Source organism: Manis pentadactyla, chromosome 17 (genome assembly GCF_030020395.1).
Source record: "Manis pentadactyla isolate mManPen7 chromosome 17, mManPen7.hap1, whole genome shotgun sequence".
Classification (NCBI taxonomy): Eukaryota; Metazoa; Chordata; class Mammalia; order Pholidota; family Manidae; genus Manis; species Manis pentadactyla.
The window spans coordinates 11322871-11342544 of NC_080035.1; the positions used below are offsets into that span (position 1 = coordinate 11322871).

Sequence of the window (19674 nt, forward strand, 5' to 3'; positions counted from 1 at the left end):
AGGACAGGGAAGGAATCCTGAAGACATGATTTGGGCATCCAGATTCAGCTGTACCTAAAGAACGGCTACCTTCTGGACCTTTTATTACACAAGTTATTTGCTTTAGCTATTTTGAGCTAAGGTTTCTATCACATACTGCCATGAATCCTGATTAAAAGAAATTTCCTGAGGTCATAAGAAATCAATGGGTCTGTCTTCAAAAGCTGTCTGAGTGGGTCCAGGGGTCTACAATGACAACCATTATTTATTGCTGGATTTTGTGCTTATTGCTTAAATGCGTCACTTCATGCAATCCTCTTAACACCCCGTGAGGTATTACTGTCCCCACTTTAAGACAGATGGTGGGTGAGATAGATTAAGAAACATTCCCAACGTTATACAGCTAATGGCAAGGCTAGAAACTTACTACAGGCTACTGTTTCCAAAGTTTACGCTCCTAGCTGGCATAATAGAACTTCCTTATGTCAGTCGGGGATCTTGTGCCCACTGTTAAGAGGAACAAGTTTATTTTCATCTCAGAGCACTGACTGCATGAAGAGAAATTTAGGACTAAACACCTTATCATGTGGCCTACATTACTCCACCCTAAGGAAACCAAATGGAAGTTCTACAAAGTGCTAACAGTGGAAAGGTGGCTACCAGAGGGACTTGAAAATGAGTTTTGAAATGCTTTTCAATATGCTAGTACAGGTCCTTGAAATATTTTCAGTCCTAAACAATCATGTGCCCTTGTTACTTTTTGACTTACTTTTACCTACTGTCATCTTTCTTTTGTTAGCAAATGCAGAAACTGGTATCTAAAAGTAAACTCACTTGCTTTTGAAGTTCTTTATTTGAAATAATACCTTAAGGGCCAAAGCACTTACCTAAGACCTCAAAATACTTCAGTGACATTAAGTGGTTAATTCCTCCAAGGAAAATTGTTGAAAGGGGAGATCCCCCTTGGGACTCATCACTAGCATCCCATTGCACTCCCCGGTCCTTTCATATTCTGGAGCCTTCGGTGACCTCATGGAGCCCCAGCCAGAACAAGGATCTTACAACCTAACCATTCCTCCTAGGGACTTTTTCATTTTAAAAGGTGCCTAAGAGGAGGCAAAGTCTAGTGAAACTGAATTTTCATTAACACAGTAGAATCTTGAGCCCTGCAGTACTTGGTTGGTAAAAATGTTTGAAGAATGAAGTTTATTAGGCATCAGTTCACTCAGCAGAAGTGAAAATCTACTCTTCATATAACCCAGGATACAGGGCAGGATACAGTATTCTTAAGAGTTTCCAATTTGTCTGTCTTGTGTTTCTAAATAAATAGTTAATATTTATAGTTATATTGGAACAATGAGAACCTGGCAAGTGAGTTGGGTAAAAGACTTTTTTTTTCTCTTTTTTTCACAATAATAGCCCACAATGATCTTGCATGGCTGGAATACATTTTTACAGAATGTTCTTTATCAACATTGTCCGCTGAAGCTATTAAAACAAAACAAAGATAAAAGACCACAACCTCTTAGATAGATGAAACTTTATTTATACATAAAAAATTACACCTCAGGAATTCTTTTCTAAAAACAGTCTTTTAATTGTAAAGCTCAGAATGAAAAGATTCCAAGGGGCAGCATTCAGCTCCACGATTCTGTACACACTACAGCCAGAGTTCAACAACTTTTTATGCTGCAAGAAAAATGCCTCTTTATAATCAGAAATGCATGACTTTTCATAACTGCAGACTTAAATATTGTGATGGCATCAAAAGCCAACGTAAAACAAATATTCTCAAATAGAAGACTTGGCACTGATGTTACATGGCTACTCTAACCACTGCTTATCATGTTAAGTCCTCTTCCTCTTGGGTATACAACTCAACAGAGAATTTTTTTCCAATAATACCTATCATTCCTATGGAAAAAAGTGAAAAGAGAAGTGATATAGACTCTTGTAAATAGTTTAAAAACTATCTCCCATGATCACACATTTCTGAGTAGTAATATTAACATTCTTCACCTTATATTAGAAACAAAAAGTACTGTAATATTCAGGGATCAAATAATTTACATAATAACCATTAATCTATTCAGGAACATGTAAACCTCAGTACCATGTAAATTTCAACCTTCTAAAAAATAAAATCATCAATTCAAAGACCGCTCAAGTGATAAATTAAATGTTAAATGATTACTATATCTAAACAAGGTTAAAAACTTTCTAAGACCATGGCAGGCAGAGGGCTTAATTTATGATGCTTTCCTCAATACAAAAAGAATGTCATTTATCTGATTAAACAGTGTTATTATGGGTACAGCCACTATCTCTTAACTTTTGTCCCCCCTCTTAATTTCCCCCACTTGTTAAAACCACCATTTACTTACCAGTAACGTGGTTACTCTTTGAAGCATCTAAACCTATCTGAGATGACAATTTAGAAAGGTGGACAACATGTAATTTCAGGTACAATCAACTTAAATGTCCCTTCAATAGTGAAGAACATTGAAGTATCTGCTTCATTTTTTGAACTTAGTGTTGCTCTTTTTTCTTCTTCATTTTGAAGTTTCAAAAGAGGTCACAGTTCTATAAAACTTGGCCAAGAAGTGTACGAAATTAAAAAGTTCTTATTAGAAAACATCAATAATTCCAATTTTCTGGCAAACTGATGGAGACATCATTTAATTAGGCCTTTTGAGGCTTCGTATGGGGGGAGGATGGATGAAATGAACACCTTTCCACTTTGTGCAAACAGCTACTTTGTTCTTTTATTGTCAATGTTGTTATATTGGGTTTAGTCTCTCCAGGGGCCAAAAAAACCTCTGGTCTGGCCTTATATATTTTATTAAAACTGTCCTCAGGATGGCATGGAAGAGCATTAGACCTGAGGTGGCAGTAAGGTGGTAAATCATGGGAAGTATCAGGAAGAAGGAAGAGGATTTTCTCCCTTTTCCTAAGGTCAAGGACACTCCAAGGGTGAAGGATGATAGAGTTAAGTACGTAAAGTAGAAACATCTCTATCCTCTTCAGATGAAGAAAGCAAAACAAACGTTTTTTACATCGAGCTGGTCGACTCCTAAAAACGCCAGCCCAACAGACTTGGGCAATCACACGCCCTCGGAGCAACTCTCTAGCCGCAGAGACCCTTGAAGGAAGGCACTGTTGCCATTCTGCTATTGCGTCCACCCCTCAAGTTGGTTTTCAAATATTACAGAAATGTTCAAACACGAAAAATAACACGGAGAATAAGACACTGTATACTGATATATCCACCACCATAATTTGGAAGACTTTAATATTTTGACATGTTTGTTTCAGAATTTTTAAGTAAGAGAATATAACAGAGAGTGAAAAAAATGCAAAGCAGAAGTATCCAAAGAAGACAGTTTTACTTAAAAAAAACCATTTCCCAAAAATGTATGTTAGGAATTAGTATTAGGATGAGGAACTAGAAAGCACATTTCTTTCTTTCACTGGGGAAAAAATTATAACAAAATTAAATGAAAGCAACAGATGCTCTTGCAGTTTTGTGTTCAGCAAATATCACTCACTAACAATGACATCTTTAGTCAAAAGGCAGCTCTGTTCAATTGTGCTTAGACAGAAGCCTTTTCAGTTTGCTTAGGAGAATAATTCATCTTTTTAACAGCAACACTCTTTGAGCAGGCGACTGATCACACTGATGTTATAGAAAATACCACTGTACAGTATGATTAAGATTATAATTTGTATCATAATCCAAACAGTTTACTCAATTTTCATAAAGCCTAAATGAACTAGGAGTCAGAATCTTCTTCCATTAAAACCCTGTGCTTCATCAAAACTAGAACACAGAATTAGCAGAACAATTAGGATTCATCTGTAAGAAAATAACACTTAAAGAATTTGAGCTTAGGCTTTAACTATTTAGAATTTTCTGTTAGTACTTTAAGAGGCAGTATTTAAAGCACTGTAAACGTATAATACTCTCATTAGGGTGGTTATGATACATTTATATTTCATATTCAGGGGTTATTAGATTTATTCTTTAAAAAAGGCTATTCATGATTGATATAAATGATCTGCCTCCAATAAACAAGCTAAAATCTGTTAAATATAAATGGTTAAAGTAAGATCATCCCAAAGCAAAGTTTAAAGACTTAGAAAGCTTTGGCTGAGACCAGAGACTGAGTCTTAAGATTTCATGCTGCTAATGGTTGATGGCATATCTTGACCCCCAGATTGCCTCTCCGAGAAATCCTAAATTTGGAAAAGTCAAAATAATTTTTCCTTAGCACATGACATAAGGCAGAGGTCCTCTCTGACTTAAAAACAAACAGCAAAAAACCTAAACAACAAATGAAAAGCCCTGATTACCCAAACAAGCAGAGTGATAAGCAATCAGCTAAGGAAATAGACAAATTTCCACACCCTCTATTTTCAAATAAATGTGTATTCACTGGCTGCAGTTTAGACCGAAACAATTTCGAACTCATGGATTTACTGCAAGGACCTGACACACTTGCTCCAGGGCGGAGCAGGAACATCCCATGAGGAGACCCAGAGATCCCAGCAGGCCCCCTTCAGAGCGCAGGCCAGACCGCAAGGCGCACTGATGCACGGGAAGCCCGCCCTTCCTCAGCCGCCAGACACACATAAAATCCTAGTCTACATAAGAAACATCGATTTTCGGTTTCCACATGACTTAAAAGGGCACACAGAACAAGGTAAATTTGTATAGTATTTAAGACTAAACAAAGTAACCTCTAATCATAAGAAACTCAAAGCAAGGTAATAAAGGTAGACAGAAGTAAGAAAATTCTTCAGCTTTTCTTCACTGCACAGGGAAAGGCCCCTGAAGTAAGAATGAGAAAATTCAGTAAGTTGAAAAGTAATTTGAACTGTATTGACAGTAATTTTAACTGTATTTTCCCTTAAAGCCACATTTTAATACTGATGTAGGCTTCATACAGTTATGATGTAGATTTCATAAAGATTTTAAGAAGCAACCTCAACTCAGCTTTATGTAATTAATTCCTTAAACACCATTATGAACCCTTGTTAGACTGGGCTGTGGATAAATGATGTAATGGTTTTGAGCCTTTATTTACAGAATTTTTCAAAGCAATGAACATTTTCTGATTGCGATTTTGTTTAACATAAAAAGACTACTAGCAAACATCTTTTCTTTGTTCTTCAACAAAGCATGCATGTTCACCCAAGGTTCAAACCACACTTTCCTTTAATGTTTCTCATTAACTAAACTATTATTTTGGCATGTTTAATAGCAATACCCTATTACGTTATTATAGGACAGGGCTAGTCTTCCAATAAACCACATTTTTTTTATCCCATAAGGCTGAATTTTCAAAAACCAAACTTTACTTATCCAAAAAAAAAAAAAAAAAAAAGATTTGCACTACTTTTTTATAAAAGGAAATAGGTTTTTGCACACACTTATAGATAAGAGTACTTAGAAAAATACAAGTTTATCAGTATGAAAATACACCTCACTGAAATATACTTACTTATAAAAACATACTGCCTTTGCCATGTGAAAATCTGGTGTTTAGTTCTCTAGATTTCTTTATCAGGGCTTTTTTCTGGGCTTCGTCAAACCGATGAACTTTGAGATCCTTATCACGGTCAAACGGTGTTCTTTCTTGGGGCTTATTTTTATCTTCAGCAGCTTTATTCTTTAATTTTTTATGATGAATGTCCATTAGAGATTCTGATCTTTTTGATTCCTAAGGAGAGCAGGTGAGTAGAAATAAAAATCTTAGTTTGTATAGATTACTGACAGAATATGATCATGAAACAAAATAGTTAAATCATAATTATGAACATTAAGGAGGGTTATTTACAAACCACAATAGTGCTGTCCAAATCCAAGACAGCACCTATGAAGAAAATATGTATCTGAGGCAAATTGAATTCAACCAAAATGAAGATAATCTACTCATTACATGCCATACAATAAATATAAAAGAACAAGGCAGAAAGGAGACAGATGTTTAAATAACCATGGTGAAAAGCACCATGTGAGTTATCAAAATTAGAGTATAAAGCAAGAACAATGGAATGAAAGAAAGAGCATTACAGTCTCACTTGGAAGCCAGCTGAAGCCTGAAGGGTGGACAGGGTGGGAAGGGCACTGGCAGGCTGAAGCAAAATCAGGGGCAAACCAGAAAAATAACCCAACACGGTGACAGAATTCAAGGCCTGTGCAAGGATATGCTGCCATATTCTGTATGCTAAGAGAATGCTTGTTCTTTTCAGTTTTTTGTCCTTTCTGTTACTCCCTCATTTTCTTTCTTCTTAGCTGGAGCAGGTGTTCATGTTTTTGAGTATATCCAGGAGAGGTCTGAGAAAAGGCCACTGGTTTAATAAATTAGAGATTCAGTAGAGACCTTTTAATACTGATTAAGTACAAGAAAGACTGGTCCCGGATCGAAGAAGCAGGGAGTAGAATGCAGAAGTAGATGCAGGTCATACAGACCAGCGGCCTTCAAACTGGGGCATATGAATCCCTGGGGGCTACACAGAGTGGATTCCCTGAGGTATGAAGGCATGGATAGTTTTAAGGTTATCCACCCACAATTCCCAACTTCTTCATGCAGCCTTACTTAAAACTGATTTGCCTGATAACACATCTCCTGAGGATGTCTCCCCATTTATTATGGCCGTTTTCCACTTAATAAAGGGGAGGTTTTTCAGAATCTTACTATAGAATACCATCTAGGACAGCAAGTCTCCCTGGTATCAAACAAAAAAATCTGAAATACTGGTATGAGTGAGGCTTTCTCTAAGCAAGGAACTGTAAACCCAGGAGGGCTTTGTGACCTTCTGTGCCTTAAACAAATTGCTTTTAAGAGTGCAGTGTCCTTTAGAAATGGGTTTCGGCTTTTGTTGGAATGTTCTGAGTGCAGATACTGAAGAGTGGGGCAATTGAAGGGCAATTTTTGCCCAACATCCACACCTCCTTCCAGGCCCTGCCCTGTCAAAGAGTGTACTTGAGAGCAAAGAAGTAAAGAGAGCTCAGTGACTGCATAGTAACAAGGCACTGGTTAGAAATGTTGAAGATGGCAGCATCTTATTTCATCCAGAGCTCATGGTACCTACCTTCCTACGTTAGCACTCGCAAGTGTCACTGGAATAGCCACTAACACATCTATTTAATTGGGAAAATGATGCTAGACTTTCTGACACATAGTAAGTCTGACTTGACAGCCAGAACTGACTTTGTCAATTAGGTTATGTGGTCCTTATTCCCTATAAATTGAATGAGCTCAATCTGGAGTTGTAAGGTTTCAGCACAATGTACAAAAGATATTATGTTAATAAGTGTGTTTAAATTAGCACTATTTCCATTTTCTCAACTCCTCTCAGTCATTTCATAAATCTTGGTACAGTTTTTTTCAGAAACAGACTGATTTGCACGTCAAGTGCTTTCCAATTTTTAATTTTCAACAAAACTGAAGGAGATTAAAAAAAAAATCAGTTACTGCTAAGAAAAACTAAGCTATCAATACATATGGTGGGAAGAATAGTTGTAAAAGTTCCGAATTTAGAAAAGTCTGGGTTGCAATGATGGTCCTGCTGCTTTCAACACTGGTGACCTTAGGCAAATAATTTAAGCCTCATTTCCTCAGATGTAAAAGGATAGTAGTAGTTTCTAAATATTTGGATGTGTGAGGAATTAAATATCTAATGAATATAAAGGTAGTACAGTGTTGGGTAAATAAGAATCACTCAATAAATACCAAGTGTTAGATTTATTAAGCACTTGCTACATTATAATCCTCACCATATCTCTGTAAACTAAATGTTATCATTCCCATTATGTAGCTTTGGAAAGAACGAATGAGAAATTAATGGGACCAATGCAAAAAAAAAACTGAAGGAGGTTCCAAAGAGTTGACAGTTGAGAGATCATTAATAATTTTATAATAGATCATTGTGAGGTATAATAACTCAGAAATTGTTTAAAGCATTGAATGATATCGCTATAACAAACTGCATTCCATTCTCACCCACTTCCTTGTATAAACATGATTTCTTAACTCATTCTAACTATAACACTTTTAACAACAAAAACAAACAAATGAACATGTTTGATGCTGATACCTATATTACTAGCACTAAGTAAGTAACATTCATCCAAAGATCAGCAACTAACTGGAAAAAAAGTCTTTCATTATGGGATTAAATTAAATTCATGTTTTATATTTAATAATTATTTATCAAAATTTACAATGTGTTTACATTGTTTTGCTCAGATGAAATTACAACTTAGTTCAGAAGGAAAAAAAATGTAAACATTTAAAGAGAGACACAGGAAATTTAAAAAAGTTTAATTTCTATTTATATGCATTATTTTTATTGCAGTAGAAGGATGACTTGTCAAACATAATCATAAAGGACTTTCAAGCATTAAAGTGAATTCCATTATGATAAAATTCTGTGGCAGAAGATGAAATTATGAATTCAAGGGGAAAAAAGGATGAAATAAAATTTCCAACTGTTAAGGAAGCACTTGTTCATATATATTTTTAATGGATGATGATACTGAATTGCTATGCCATTTAGATTCCATGTGAAACATTTAATAGAGTAATATAATATGCTTATAAATTAAATCTTTGGTAACTACTGAAACTTACAATACAAATTTTCATGTGTCAAGTGAGGAGAGGTGGAGTTGGGTTAATTTTAGGATGGGGAACTATGATGCAATAGAAATATAATTATATGTAGATGAGTAAATAAAACTTGATCTGTTAGCACCATTTCTCTACATTTCTCCTCCTTTTCCCTGCTAATGAGAAAATAACTCATTAATGAGATAATATTGATGAATGTAGACAGTCAGTAGTTGGAAGGGGAAGGCCTGAAGATATAAGAAAGCTGGAGAAAACAGACCTAAGTTTGGAGGAGAGGCAAGGAAATCCGAGAAAGAACAATGGTGTTGAGGCCACTTTACCTAGAGCCACTACTGAGTGATTTATGTTAATAAGCAAAACTATACAAAAGGTAACAAAAAGCAAACAGAAATGGAGAAATACAGGTTTCTAAGTACTGATCCCCTATATTAGTAAATTAAACATCAGTAAGGCATAGGAATACATTAAACCACTAGACTATTAGAATCATTCAAACCATTCAAGTGCTCACATATGTTGTGATAAAAGCCACAAACGGTTCCATGAGCTGGGTCATGCCTGACTGGGTCAGTGTGACCTGCAGGTGATGATGCCCGTGACCAACCAGTGCTAAAACTGTGCAGAACTAACCCCAGGAGCAGTCAGTTCACCACAAATCACACTGAAGGCCAACTCAGGTAGAGATCAAATTGCTAAATGACCAATTTGCCAAATTCAATCTTTTAATAAAAATGTGTACATTTTATAACAATTTATAAAAGCCAGAGTAATTTATTTTGAATGGGATAGTTTTTAGCAGTTTTTGAAAATTCATGCTATGATTCTAGTTGTTGGTTTTTGTTTTGTCCTCATGGTAATATTTTAAGGAGTGTTTTATTTGCCACAGCTAATAGTTATAGGTTGGTTTAGTCTTAATACCTTATCACTAATTTGAAAAGTAAATATCATAGTAATGAAGATGTCAGAATGAGATCAGAACACTAATTTTTTGGATGTGTTTTAAACTGCAGATATCATTACATGTACCCCTAAGTACTTAAGGATGTGTTTCATTAACTATAGTTTAATATTTATTCAAAGGGCACTAGAGGGCGTCAGATACAAATATGAAACGCCAAAGGAACCTGTTTCAGAGTAAAATTAATGCAACTCCTGAGAAAGATGACATGGACCTCATGACTCTTCCTGAAAGGGAGTTCAAAATAAAAATCATTAACATGCTAATGGAGGTATGGAAAGATATTCAAGAACTCAGGAATGAATTCCGGTCAGGAGTCCAATTGTTGAAGAGCACAAGGGAGGGTATTAACAGCAGATTTGATAAGGTGGAGGAGATGATAAATAAAATGGAAACTAGAAAAGAGGAATACAAAGAAGCTGAGGTACAGAGAAAAAAAAGGATCTCTAAGAATGAAAGACTATTGAGAGAACTGTGTGACCAATCCAAACAGAACACTATTTGCATTATAGGGGTAGCAGAAAAAGGAGAGAGACAGAAAGGGATAGACAGTGTCTTTGAGGAGGTAACTACTGAAAACTTCCCCAGTCTGGGGAAGGAGATAGTCTCTCAGGCCATGGAGATCCACAGATCCCCCAACACAAGGGACCCAAGGAAGACAACACCAAGACATATAGTAATTATAATGGCAAAGATCAAGGATAAGGACAGACTGTTAAAAGCAGCCAGAGACAGAAATAAGATCACATACAAAGGAAAGCCCATCAGGCTAACATCAGACTGCTCAGCAGAAACCCTACAGGCCAGAAGGGAGTGGCATGATGTATTTAATGCAATGAAGCAGAAAGGCCTGGAACCAAGATTACTTTATCTGGCAAGATCATCATTTAAATTTGAAGGAGAGATTAAACATTTCTCAGATAAGCAAAAGTTGAGAGAATTTACCTGCCACAAACCATCTCTACAGTCTATTTTGGAGGGACTGCTATAGATGAAAGTGCTCCTAAGGTTTAATAGCTGTCACCAGAGGTAATAAAACCACAGTAAAGAAAGTAGAACAGGTAATTACTAAGCAAATGCAAAATTAAATTAACTATCCCCAAAGTCAACCAAGAGATAGACAAAGACTACAGAATATGATACCTAATATATAAAGAATGGAAGAGGAAGAAAAAGGAGGAGAAAAAGAACAGAAACCTTACATTGTGTTTGTAATAGCATGTTAAGTGAGTTAAGTTAGACTGTTAGATAGTAAGGAAGTCAACCTTGAACCTTTGGTAACTACGAATCTAAAGTCTGCAATGGTAATAAGTACATACCTATCAATAACCACCCTAAATGTAAATGGACTGAATGCACCAATCAAAAGACATAGAGTCACTGAATGGATAAAAAAACAAGACCCATCTATATGCAGCCTACAAGAGACTCACTTTAAACCCAAAGACATACACAGACTAAAAGTGAAGGGATGGAAAAAGATATTTCATACAATTAACAGAGAGAAAAAAGGAGTTGCAGTAGTTGTATCAGACAAAATAGATTTCAAAACAAAGAAAGTCACAAGAGACAAAGAAGGACATTACATAATGATAAAGAGGTCAATCCAACAAGAAGATACAACCATTATAAATATCTATGCGCCCAACACAGGAGCACCTACATATGTGAAACAAATACTAACTGAATTAAAAGGTGAAACAGAATGCAATGCATTCATTCTAGGAGACTTCAACACTCCACTCACTCTGAAGGACAGATCAACCAGACAGAAAATAAGTAAGGACACAGAGGCACTGAACACATTAGAACAGATGGACCTAACAGATATCTATAGAACTCGACACCCAAAAGCAGCAGAATACACATTCTTCTCAAGTGCACATGGAACATTTTCAAGAACAGATCATATACTAGGCCAAAAAAAGAGCCTCAGTAAATTCAAAAAGATTGAAATTGTACCAACCAGTTTCTCAGACCACAAAGCTATGAAACTGGAAATAAATTACACAAAGAAAATGAAAACTCCCACAAACACATGGAGGCTTCACAACATGCTCCTAAATAACCAATGGATCAATGACAAAACAAGAACCGAGATCAAGCAATATATGGAGACAAATGACAACAATAATTCAACACGGCAAAATCTGTGGAATGTAGCGAAGGCTGTGCTAAGAGGAAAGTATATTGCAAGACAGGCCTACCTCAGGAAAGAAGAACAATCCCATATAAGCAGTCTAAACTCACAATTAATGAAACTAGAAAAAGAAGAACAAATGAGGCCCAACATCAGTAGAAGGAGGGACACAAAAAAGATTAGAGCAGAAATAAATAAAATCAAGAAGAATAAAATAATAGAAAGAATCAATGAAAGCAAGAGCTGGTTCTTTGAGAAAATAAACAAAATAGATAAACCCCTAGCCAGACTTATCAAGAAAAAAAGAGAGTCTACACACATAAACAAAGGAAAAATCACTAGACACCACAGAAATACAAAGAATTATTAGAGAATACTATGAAACATTATATGCCAACAAACTGGATAACTGAGAAAATGGACAACTTTCTAGAAAAATACAACCTTCCAAGGCTGACCAAGGAAGAAGCAGAAAATCTAAACAGGCCAATTACCAGCAATGAAATTGAACAGATAATTAAAAAACTACTTAAGAACAAAATGCCTGGACCAGATGGCTTTACCGCTGAATTTTATCAAACATTTAGTGAAGACCTAATACCCATTCTCCTTAAAGGTTTCCAAAAAATAGAAGAGGAGGGAATACTTCCAAACTCATTCTATGAGACCATCATCTCTCTAATACCGAAACCAGGCAAAGACACCACAAAAAAAATTACAGACCAATATCCCTGATGAACAAAGATGCAAAAATACTCAACAAAATATTAGCAAACTGAATTCAAAAATACATCAAAAAGATCATCCATCATGATCAAGTAGGATTATTCCAGGGATGCAAGAATGGTACAACATTCGAAAATTCATCAACATCATCTACCACATCAACAAAAAGAAGAGCAAAAACCACAAGATCATCTCCATAGATGCTGAAAAAGCATTTGACATAATTCAACATCCAAACATCCATTCATGTTAAAAACTCTCAACAAAATGGGTATAGAGGGCAAGTACCTCAACATAATAAAGGCCATATATGACAAACCCACAGCCAACATTACACTTAACAGCGAGAAGCTGAAAGCTTTTCCTTTAAGATTGGGAACAAGACAAGGATGCCTACTTTCCCCACTTCTATTCAACATAGTACTGGAGGTCCTAGTCACAGCAATCAGACAAAACAAAGAAATAAAAGGCACCCAGATTGGCAAGGAAGAAGTTAAACTGTCTCTGTTTGCAGATGACATGATATTGTACATAAAAAAACCTAAAGAATCCACTCCAAAACTGCTAGATCTAATATCTGAATTCAGCAAAGTTGCAGGATACAAAATTAATACACAGAAATCTGTGGCATTCCTATACACTAACAGTGAACTAGCAGAGAGAGAAATCAGGAAAACAATTCCATTCACAGTTGCATCGAAAAGAATAAAACACCTAGGAATAAACCTAACCAAGGAAGTGAAAGACCTATACTCTGGAAACTACAAGACACTCATGAGGGAAATTAAAGAAGATACCAATAAATGGAAACACATCCCGTGCTCATGGATAGGAAGAATTAATATTGTCAAAATGGCCATCCTGCCTAAAGCAGTCTATAGATTCAGTGCAATTCCTATCAAAATACTAACAGCATTCTTCAATGAACTAGAGAAAATCATCCTAAAATTCATATGGAACCACAAAAGACCTCAAATAGCCAAAGCAATCCTGAGAAGGAAGAATAAAGCAGGGGGAATAATGCTCCCCAACTTCAAGCTCTACTACAAAGCCACAGTAATCAAGACAATTTGGTACTGGCACAAGAACAGACCCATAGACCAATGGAACAGACTAGAGAGCCCTGATATAAACCCAACCATACATGGTCAATTAATATATGATAAAGGAGCCATGGACATACAATGGGGAAATGACAGCCTCTTCAGTAGCTGGTGTTGGCAAAACTGGACAGCTATATGCAAGAGAATGAAACTGGATTATTGTTTAACCCCATACAGAAAGGAAACTCTAAATGGATTAAAGAGTTGAATGTAAGTCATGAAACCATAAAACTCTTAGAAGACAACATAGGCAAACATCTCCTGAATATAAGCATGAGCAACTTGTTCCTGAACGCATCTCCTCGAGCAAGGGAAACAAAAGCAAAAATGAACTCATGGGACTACATCAAACTAAAAAGTTTCCATACAGCAAAGGACACCATCAACAGAACAAAAAGGCATCCTACAGTATGGGAGAATATATTTGTAAATGACAAATCTTACAAGGGGTTAACATCCAAAATATATAAATAACTACACGCCTCAACACCCAAAAAGCAAATAACCCGATTAACAAATGGGCAGAGGATATGAAGAGACAGTTCTCCAAAGAAGAAATTCAGATGGCCAACAGACACATGAAAAGATGCTCCAAATCACTAATCATCAGGGAAATGCAAATTAAAACCACAATGAGAAAACCTCACACCAGTAAGGATGGCCAGCATCGAAAAACAAATGCTGGAGAGGATGCGGAGAAAGGGGAACCCTCCTACCCTGCTGGTGGGAATGTAAGTTAGTTCAACCATTGTGGAAAGCAATATGGAGGTTCCTCAAAAACTCAAAATAGAAATACCATTTGACCCCGGAATCCCACTCCTTGGAATGTACCCAAAGAATACAACTTCTCAGATTCAAAAAGACATATGCACCCCTATGTTTATCGCAGCACTTTTTACAATAGCCAAGAAATGGAAGCAACCTAAGTGTCCATCAGTAGATGAATGGATAAAGAAGATGTGGTTAAATATATACAATGGAATACTATTCAGCCATAAGAAAGAAACAAATCCTACCATTTGCAACAACATGGATGGAGCTGGAGGACATTATGTTCAGTGAAATAAACCAGGTGGAGAAAGACAAGTGCCAAATGATTTCCCTCATTTGTGGAGTATAACAATGAAGCAAAACTGAAGGAACAAAATGGCAGCAGACTCAGAGACTCCAAGAATGAACTAGTGGTTACCAAGTGGGAGGGCGAGTGGGGAGGGAGGGAGAAGGGGACTGAGGGGTATTATGTTTAGTACACATGGTGTGGGGGAACACAGGGAAAACAGTGTATCACAGATAAGGCAAATAGTGAATCTGTGGCATCTTGCTGCACTGATGGACAGTGACTGCATTGGGGTATGGATGGGGACTTGATAATATGGGTAAATGTAGTAACCACATTGTTTTTTCATGTGAAACCTTCATAAGAGTGCATATCAATAATACCTTAATAAAAAATTAAAAAATATATATTTATTCACAATTTTTTTGTCTTAAGGTAAATTTATATAAATGCACAAATCTTAAGTATACATTCACTGAGTTTTACAATTCAAACTCCTATCAAAATCAGATATATTCTATCACCCCAGAAAACTCTGTATGCCTCTTCCTCATCAATCCTCACACTCCCACTACAACAGCCACTATTCTGATTCTTTTCCCCACCACAGATTCATTTTGCTTATTGTAGTGCTTCATATAAATGGCATCATACGAATGTACTTCCTTATGTATGACTTTTCACTCAACATAATGACTTTGAGATTCATCCATGTTTATTTGTAATTTGCTCCTTTTTATTGCTGACTAACATTCCATTGTATACACAGTATGGTTTCACTTTCTCTTATCATGGACACCCAGGCTGTTCACAGAAGTTAGGTATTGTGAATAAAGTTTCTATGAACATTCTTGTACAAGTCTTTTTTGAGGCTATTTTGAACAAAACATGTTCAAGTCTTTGTAGGGACATGTTTTCATTTGTCTTAAGTAATACCTAGGGTTGGAGTTGTAGACTCACAGGACAGCTGTATGTTTAGTACAAATGCCCATTTGAAAAAAGGCCCAACTTATTTTCAGCTGTTCTTCTTTTCTAACAAACTCATTATGGCTATAAATTTTACCTCTAAGTGCCACTTCATATTGCATTCCACACATTTTGATATGTTGTATATCTGTTATCATTCAGGTCCAGGCATTTTCTAAATTCTATATGTCTTCTTTGATACAAAGTCTAAATTCTGAATTTCTCTGATTTCCAGTCGTATAGAGCTTTTAAAGTATACTAAATTTTAACTTAACATTCCTTGTATTCAGAGAACATGATTTGAATGATAGTGATACTTTCAACTTTGTCCAGACTTGCCTTTTAAGCTGGTCAGTTTTCAAAAACACCCTATAAGGGTTGAGTTTTGGTCAGTTTCCAAAATGTTTCGTGTATGTTTCACTGTTTGTGTACTGGTCTATATATATCCAATAAATCATGCTGACTTTATTTTATTTTTAATGGCTATGGAACTTTTCATTAACTAATACACTGGCAACAGAAGGTAATTTTCTTGAATACCTGAACACCTTTCAGGGACCAAAGTGTTAAGTAATTTACATTTACTCTTAGGACAGGACCACTCACCTAGTATTTTTTTTTTTGAGTAAGACAATATAATGAAATAATGATATGCTAGATGCATACTGTTTAGTTTATAAATTTAGATTGGACCATCTTTTAAAAACATTCAAAAAATTGTACTTAAGTCAAATCTGCTTATAATTTAAAATATGAACTGAGGATGTCTAGGAGTTACTAGGGCTCTTGCTTCCTGATCACCTGCTACTAATCCTTAGGAATTAAGCTTCTGATATATAATAATTAAGTAAAATAGGAAATGGAAACATTACATTAAATACATTAAAAAACTCTACCAAAAGGATTTTATATATATGTATGTGTGTGTGTGTGTATATATATATATATATATATATATATATATATATATATGAAATACAACAGAGTGGAATTTTTTCAGGACAGATAAATAGAAAAAGACTGAGATAAAGAGGAAGACATGTAAAAGAAAGAGAAACAAGACAGAGAAAAAAATGTGACATGCATTAAAAGATAGAAAAGAAATAAAAGGTTATATATTTTATTCTTACTTACATTGTATGAAGATACCTGCTCAGCCAATCTCTTTTCCCTTCCTGACAATATATGTTCTTCGTCTTTCTTATTTAATGACTTCCTTGCTTCTTGTGCTTCCTGAGGAATGAACACAGATAGCACATTACTGAACCATACAATTAAGAAAAAATAAGAAAGAAATACTATTTTTTTTGCTCAGACTAATAAGAGACTAAAGTAAGCCAGGCTTGTTGAATCTTTCCCACTAGAAATATTAGTCAACTTGATTAAGGGATCAGTTAGTGTTCTACCCTATTATTTTCCTGAAAACAAGAAAAAAAAAAACAACTTTAGATCCAGTCAACTGGAAGAAATCATCTGTTTATTGAATTCTGAAATGAGTTTGATAAACAATGGCAAAATGCAGGAGAGAAAATTAGGTTTTAAAAGAAATCCTACATTATATTTTCAATACTAGTAAAATCATTCCTTGGGTAAAAAGATAAAGAATTAAAAGGTTTACAATTTGGAAAAGAAGTAAAACTCTATTCACAGATGACATGATTGTTTATGTAGATAATTCCAAAGAATCTACAAAAAGCTCCTGGAACTAATAAGCAAGTATAGCAAAGCTGTAGGACACAAGGGCAATATACAAAATAAGCCAGCAATGAACAATTGTAATTTGTGCTTCAAAAAAAAAAATTTATAATTGTGTATACAGAAAAGTGAAGTACTTAGGTAAATTTCCAAATTTTAATTAGAAAAGAAAATTCTAGAGAATATAGTCCCAACCAGGAATGAGGAAAGCCCACATAAAAACAACTGAAAAACCACTGTTCTCAAAGCATATTTTTATACTATTGCTATTTTCTTAAGAAAACCAATGAGGACCTCTACAATTTCTACCCAATAATGTACTACTAAAACAACATTACATTTAATGATTTATGTTAAAAACAGAGGAATAGCTCATTTCTTACTTTTCCATAAAAACTTTCTTGGAAAATAGATGTTTTTACTTGTAAATACTAAGAGAAAAATTATGTTACGGTAAGATGGAGATAAAAACCTGACCACTTAATATTAAGAGTTAGTAGATCTAGTCAAGAAATGGGAGGTGAGGACATAACAGATATGAGTCAACTAATTTATGCATACTATTTCCATTTCTTTCTAAAGAGCAATTTCACTTCTTTTAGGTCATGTTAGCAAAGTGAATATAAGTGAATGTGGAAACACTGGTGGTATAGGAGATGTATGTTGGGAAATCAAATATAAAAAAATGAGTGGAGAGAAGCCAACAAAAAGGAATCTAGATAAGATCTGCCATGACAAAAATTAATCATGAACTTTACACAACAGCAAAGCCATAAAAAAATGAATAGAATAGCTCTCTGATATTATATAGATTGTATCACAAATCCAAGGCTGTGGTACTATATTCTGTAAAATACTATCACAAAAAATTAAAGGGGTATTGATGATGCCTTTATGAGCCCACTATAAATACTGAACCAAACATTTAAAGCACTTAAAAGAATAACCACATCTAAAGAACTCAGTCACAGGACAGAAAATCACTTCAGTTCAAACTATCCTTTCTCGTTTCCACTTGCTCCATTTTTCTGTGACATTTTGCTCTGAAGAACACTCCCTGCCAGTCTGGCTGTAGGCTGGACAACTACTTACTACAACGAGGAACAGAAGGGGAGAAAAAAGCTCAAATAAATGGAGGCACAAATAAGTCCATGTAAGCAAGGAAAATAATTGTCTTTTTAGAAATAATCTTAAAGGTTAAATTATAAAAATGCCAATATGTTATTTGTGGAAGGCACCACTTAAGAAAGCACAGACAGGCATTCCGATGCTAGCCAGTCAAGGGTGTGGCTCACTTCTATCCCCCAGTTCTTGGTGCCTCATCTGCCCCAGGTGTTGTTGGTTCACCTCACCTTTGCACAACAACTCTCAGATTTCCTTCAGTCTTCAAGGTAACAGAGAACTTATGCTTCTGCCACATGAAGGGTAGGGTGCTAATATGTGGAGGTGTCAACATACTATCCACATTTTAAGAATAACTATTTCATCATCAATTCTCCACTAAAACGAAAGCTCTTTAAAGAGCTTTTCATCTATTACCTGCAATCAAACAGAATGCTGGCAGAGGCATTCAATTTAGTTACAGAATGAAAATAGAAATCCTCATAATTCTAGGTACTAATGAACTAGATAGGCAGAGTTAGGGGAATGAATTAAATGTAGAACTGTTTAAGTCAAAACTGATAAAGCTATAACCAAAAGGTACCAATTAATCAAGCATTTAAGATTTGAGGACTATCTAAAGGGAATTAAAACCTTTGGATGGAGTAAATTTAAGGAGTAATGCTGGGGACACTGGTTCAATTCCTAACTTACAATGGAGTATTTTGTAATAAGCAGAAAGATTCAAAAACATAAAATATAAAAATAATGTATTCTATGCATTTTTTTTGTAAATTAATGTATTCATGAAAGTGCTTCTTTTAAAAACTGAGGTGCAATCAACATAATTGGCATATTAATTTCAGGTGTGTAACATAATGACTTGATTATTTGTATATGCTGCAAAATGACTACCACAAATAGGTCTCCTTAACATCTGTAACCATACATGGTTACAAAACTTTTTTTTTTATGATGGGAACTTTCAAGATCCACTCTCCTAGCTGCTTTCAAATATGCAACACAGTGTAACTAACTATGGTCACCATGATGTACATTATATCCCTATGACTTATTCATTTTATAACTGGAAATGTGTACCTTTTGACCCTCTTTCCCATTTTGCCCACTCCTCACTCCCCATCTGAGAAAGCCACCAATCTGTTCTCTATAACCTTGAGCTTGGTTTTGTTTGTTGTCGTTTTTTAAGATTCCACATGTAAGTGAGATCATACAGTATTCAGCACTATTAATGAAAGTGCTTCTTGCCTATCTTGATGGTAACATGAAGCTTAGGGTACTTGACATAA

General features: G+C 35.3%; 1 protein-coding gene across 3 annotated transcripts in view; it reads right to left on the bottom strand.

The window, feature by feature from the left end:
• Positions 1–1504: 1504 nt before the first annotated feature.
• Positions 1505–19674, bottom strand: part of GPALPP1 (GPALPP motifs containing 1) — a 42552-nt gene continuing 24382 nt past the window's right edge. For 2 of the 3 annotated variants that reach the window (XM_036889705.2, XM_057494632.1), the window contains 3 exons: positions 16703–16801; positions 5484–5702; positions 1505–4810 (listed from right to left, as the gene is read on the bottom strand). In XM_036889705.2, the coding sequence (XP_036745600.2) occupies positions 5484–5702; positions 16703–16801 (318 nt within the window). In that variant the 3' untranslated portion in view covers positions 1505–4810. The remainder of the gene's footprint in view (positions 4811–5483; positions 5703–16702; positions 16802–19674) is intronic. The other variant, XM_036889706.2, reaches the window with a different exon arrangement.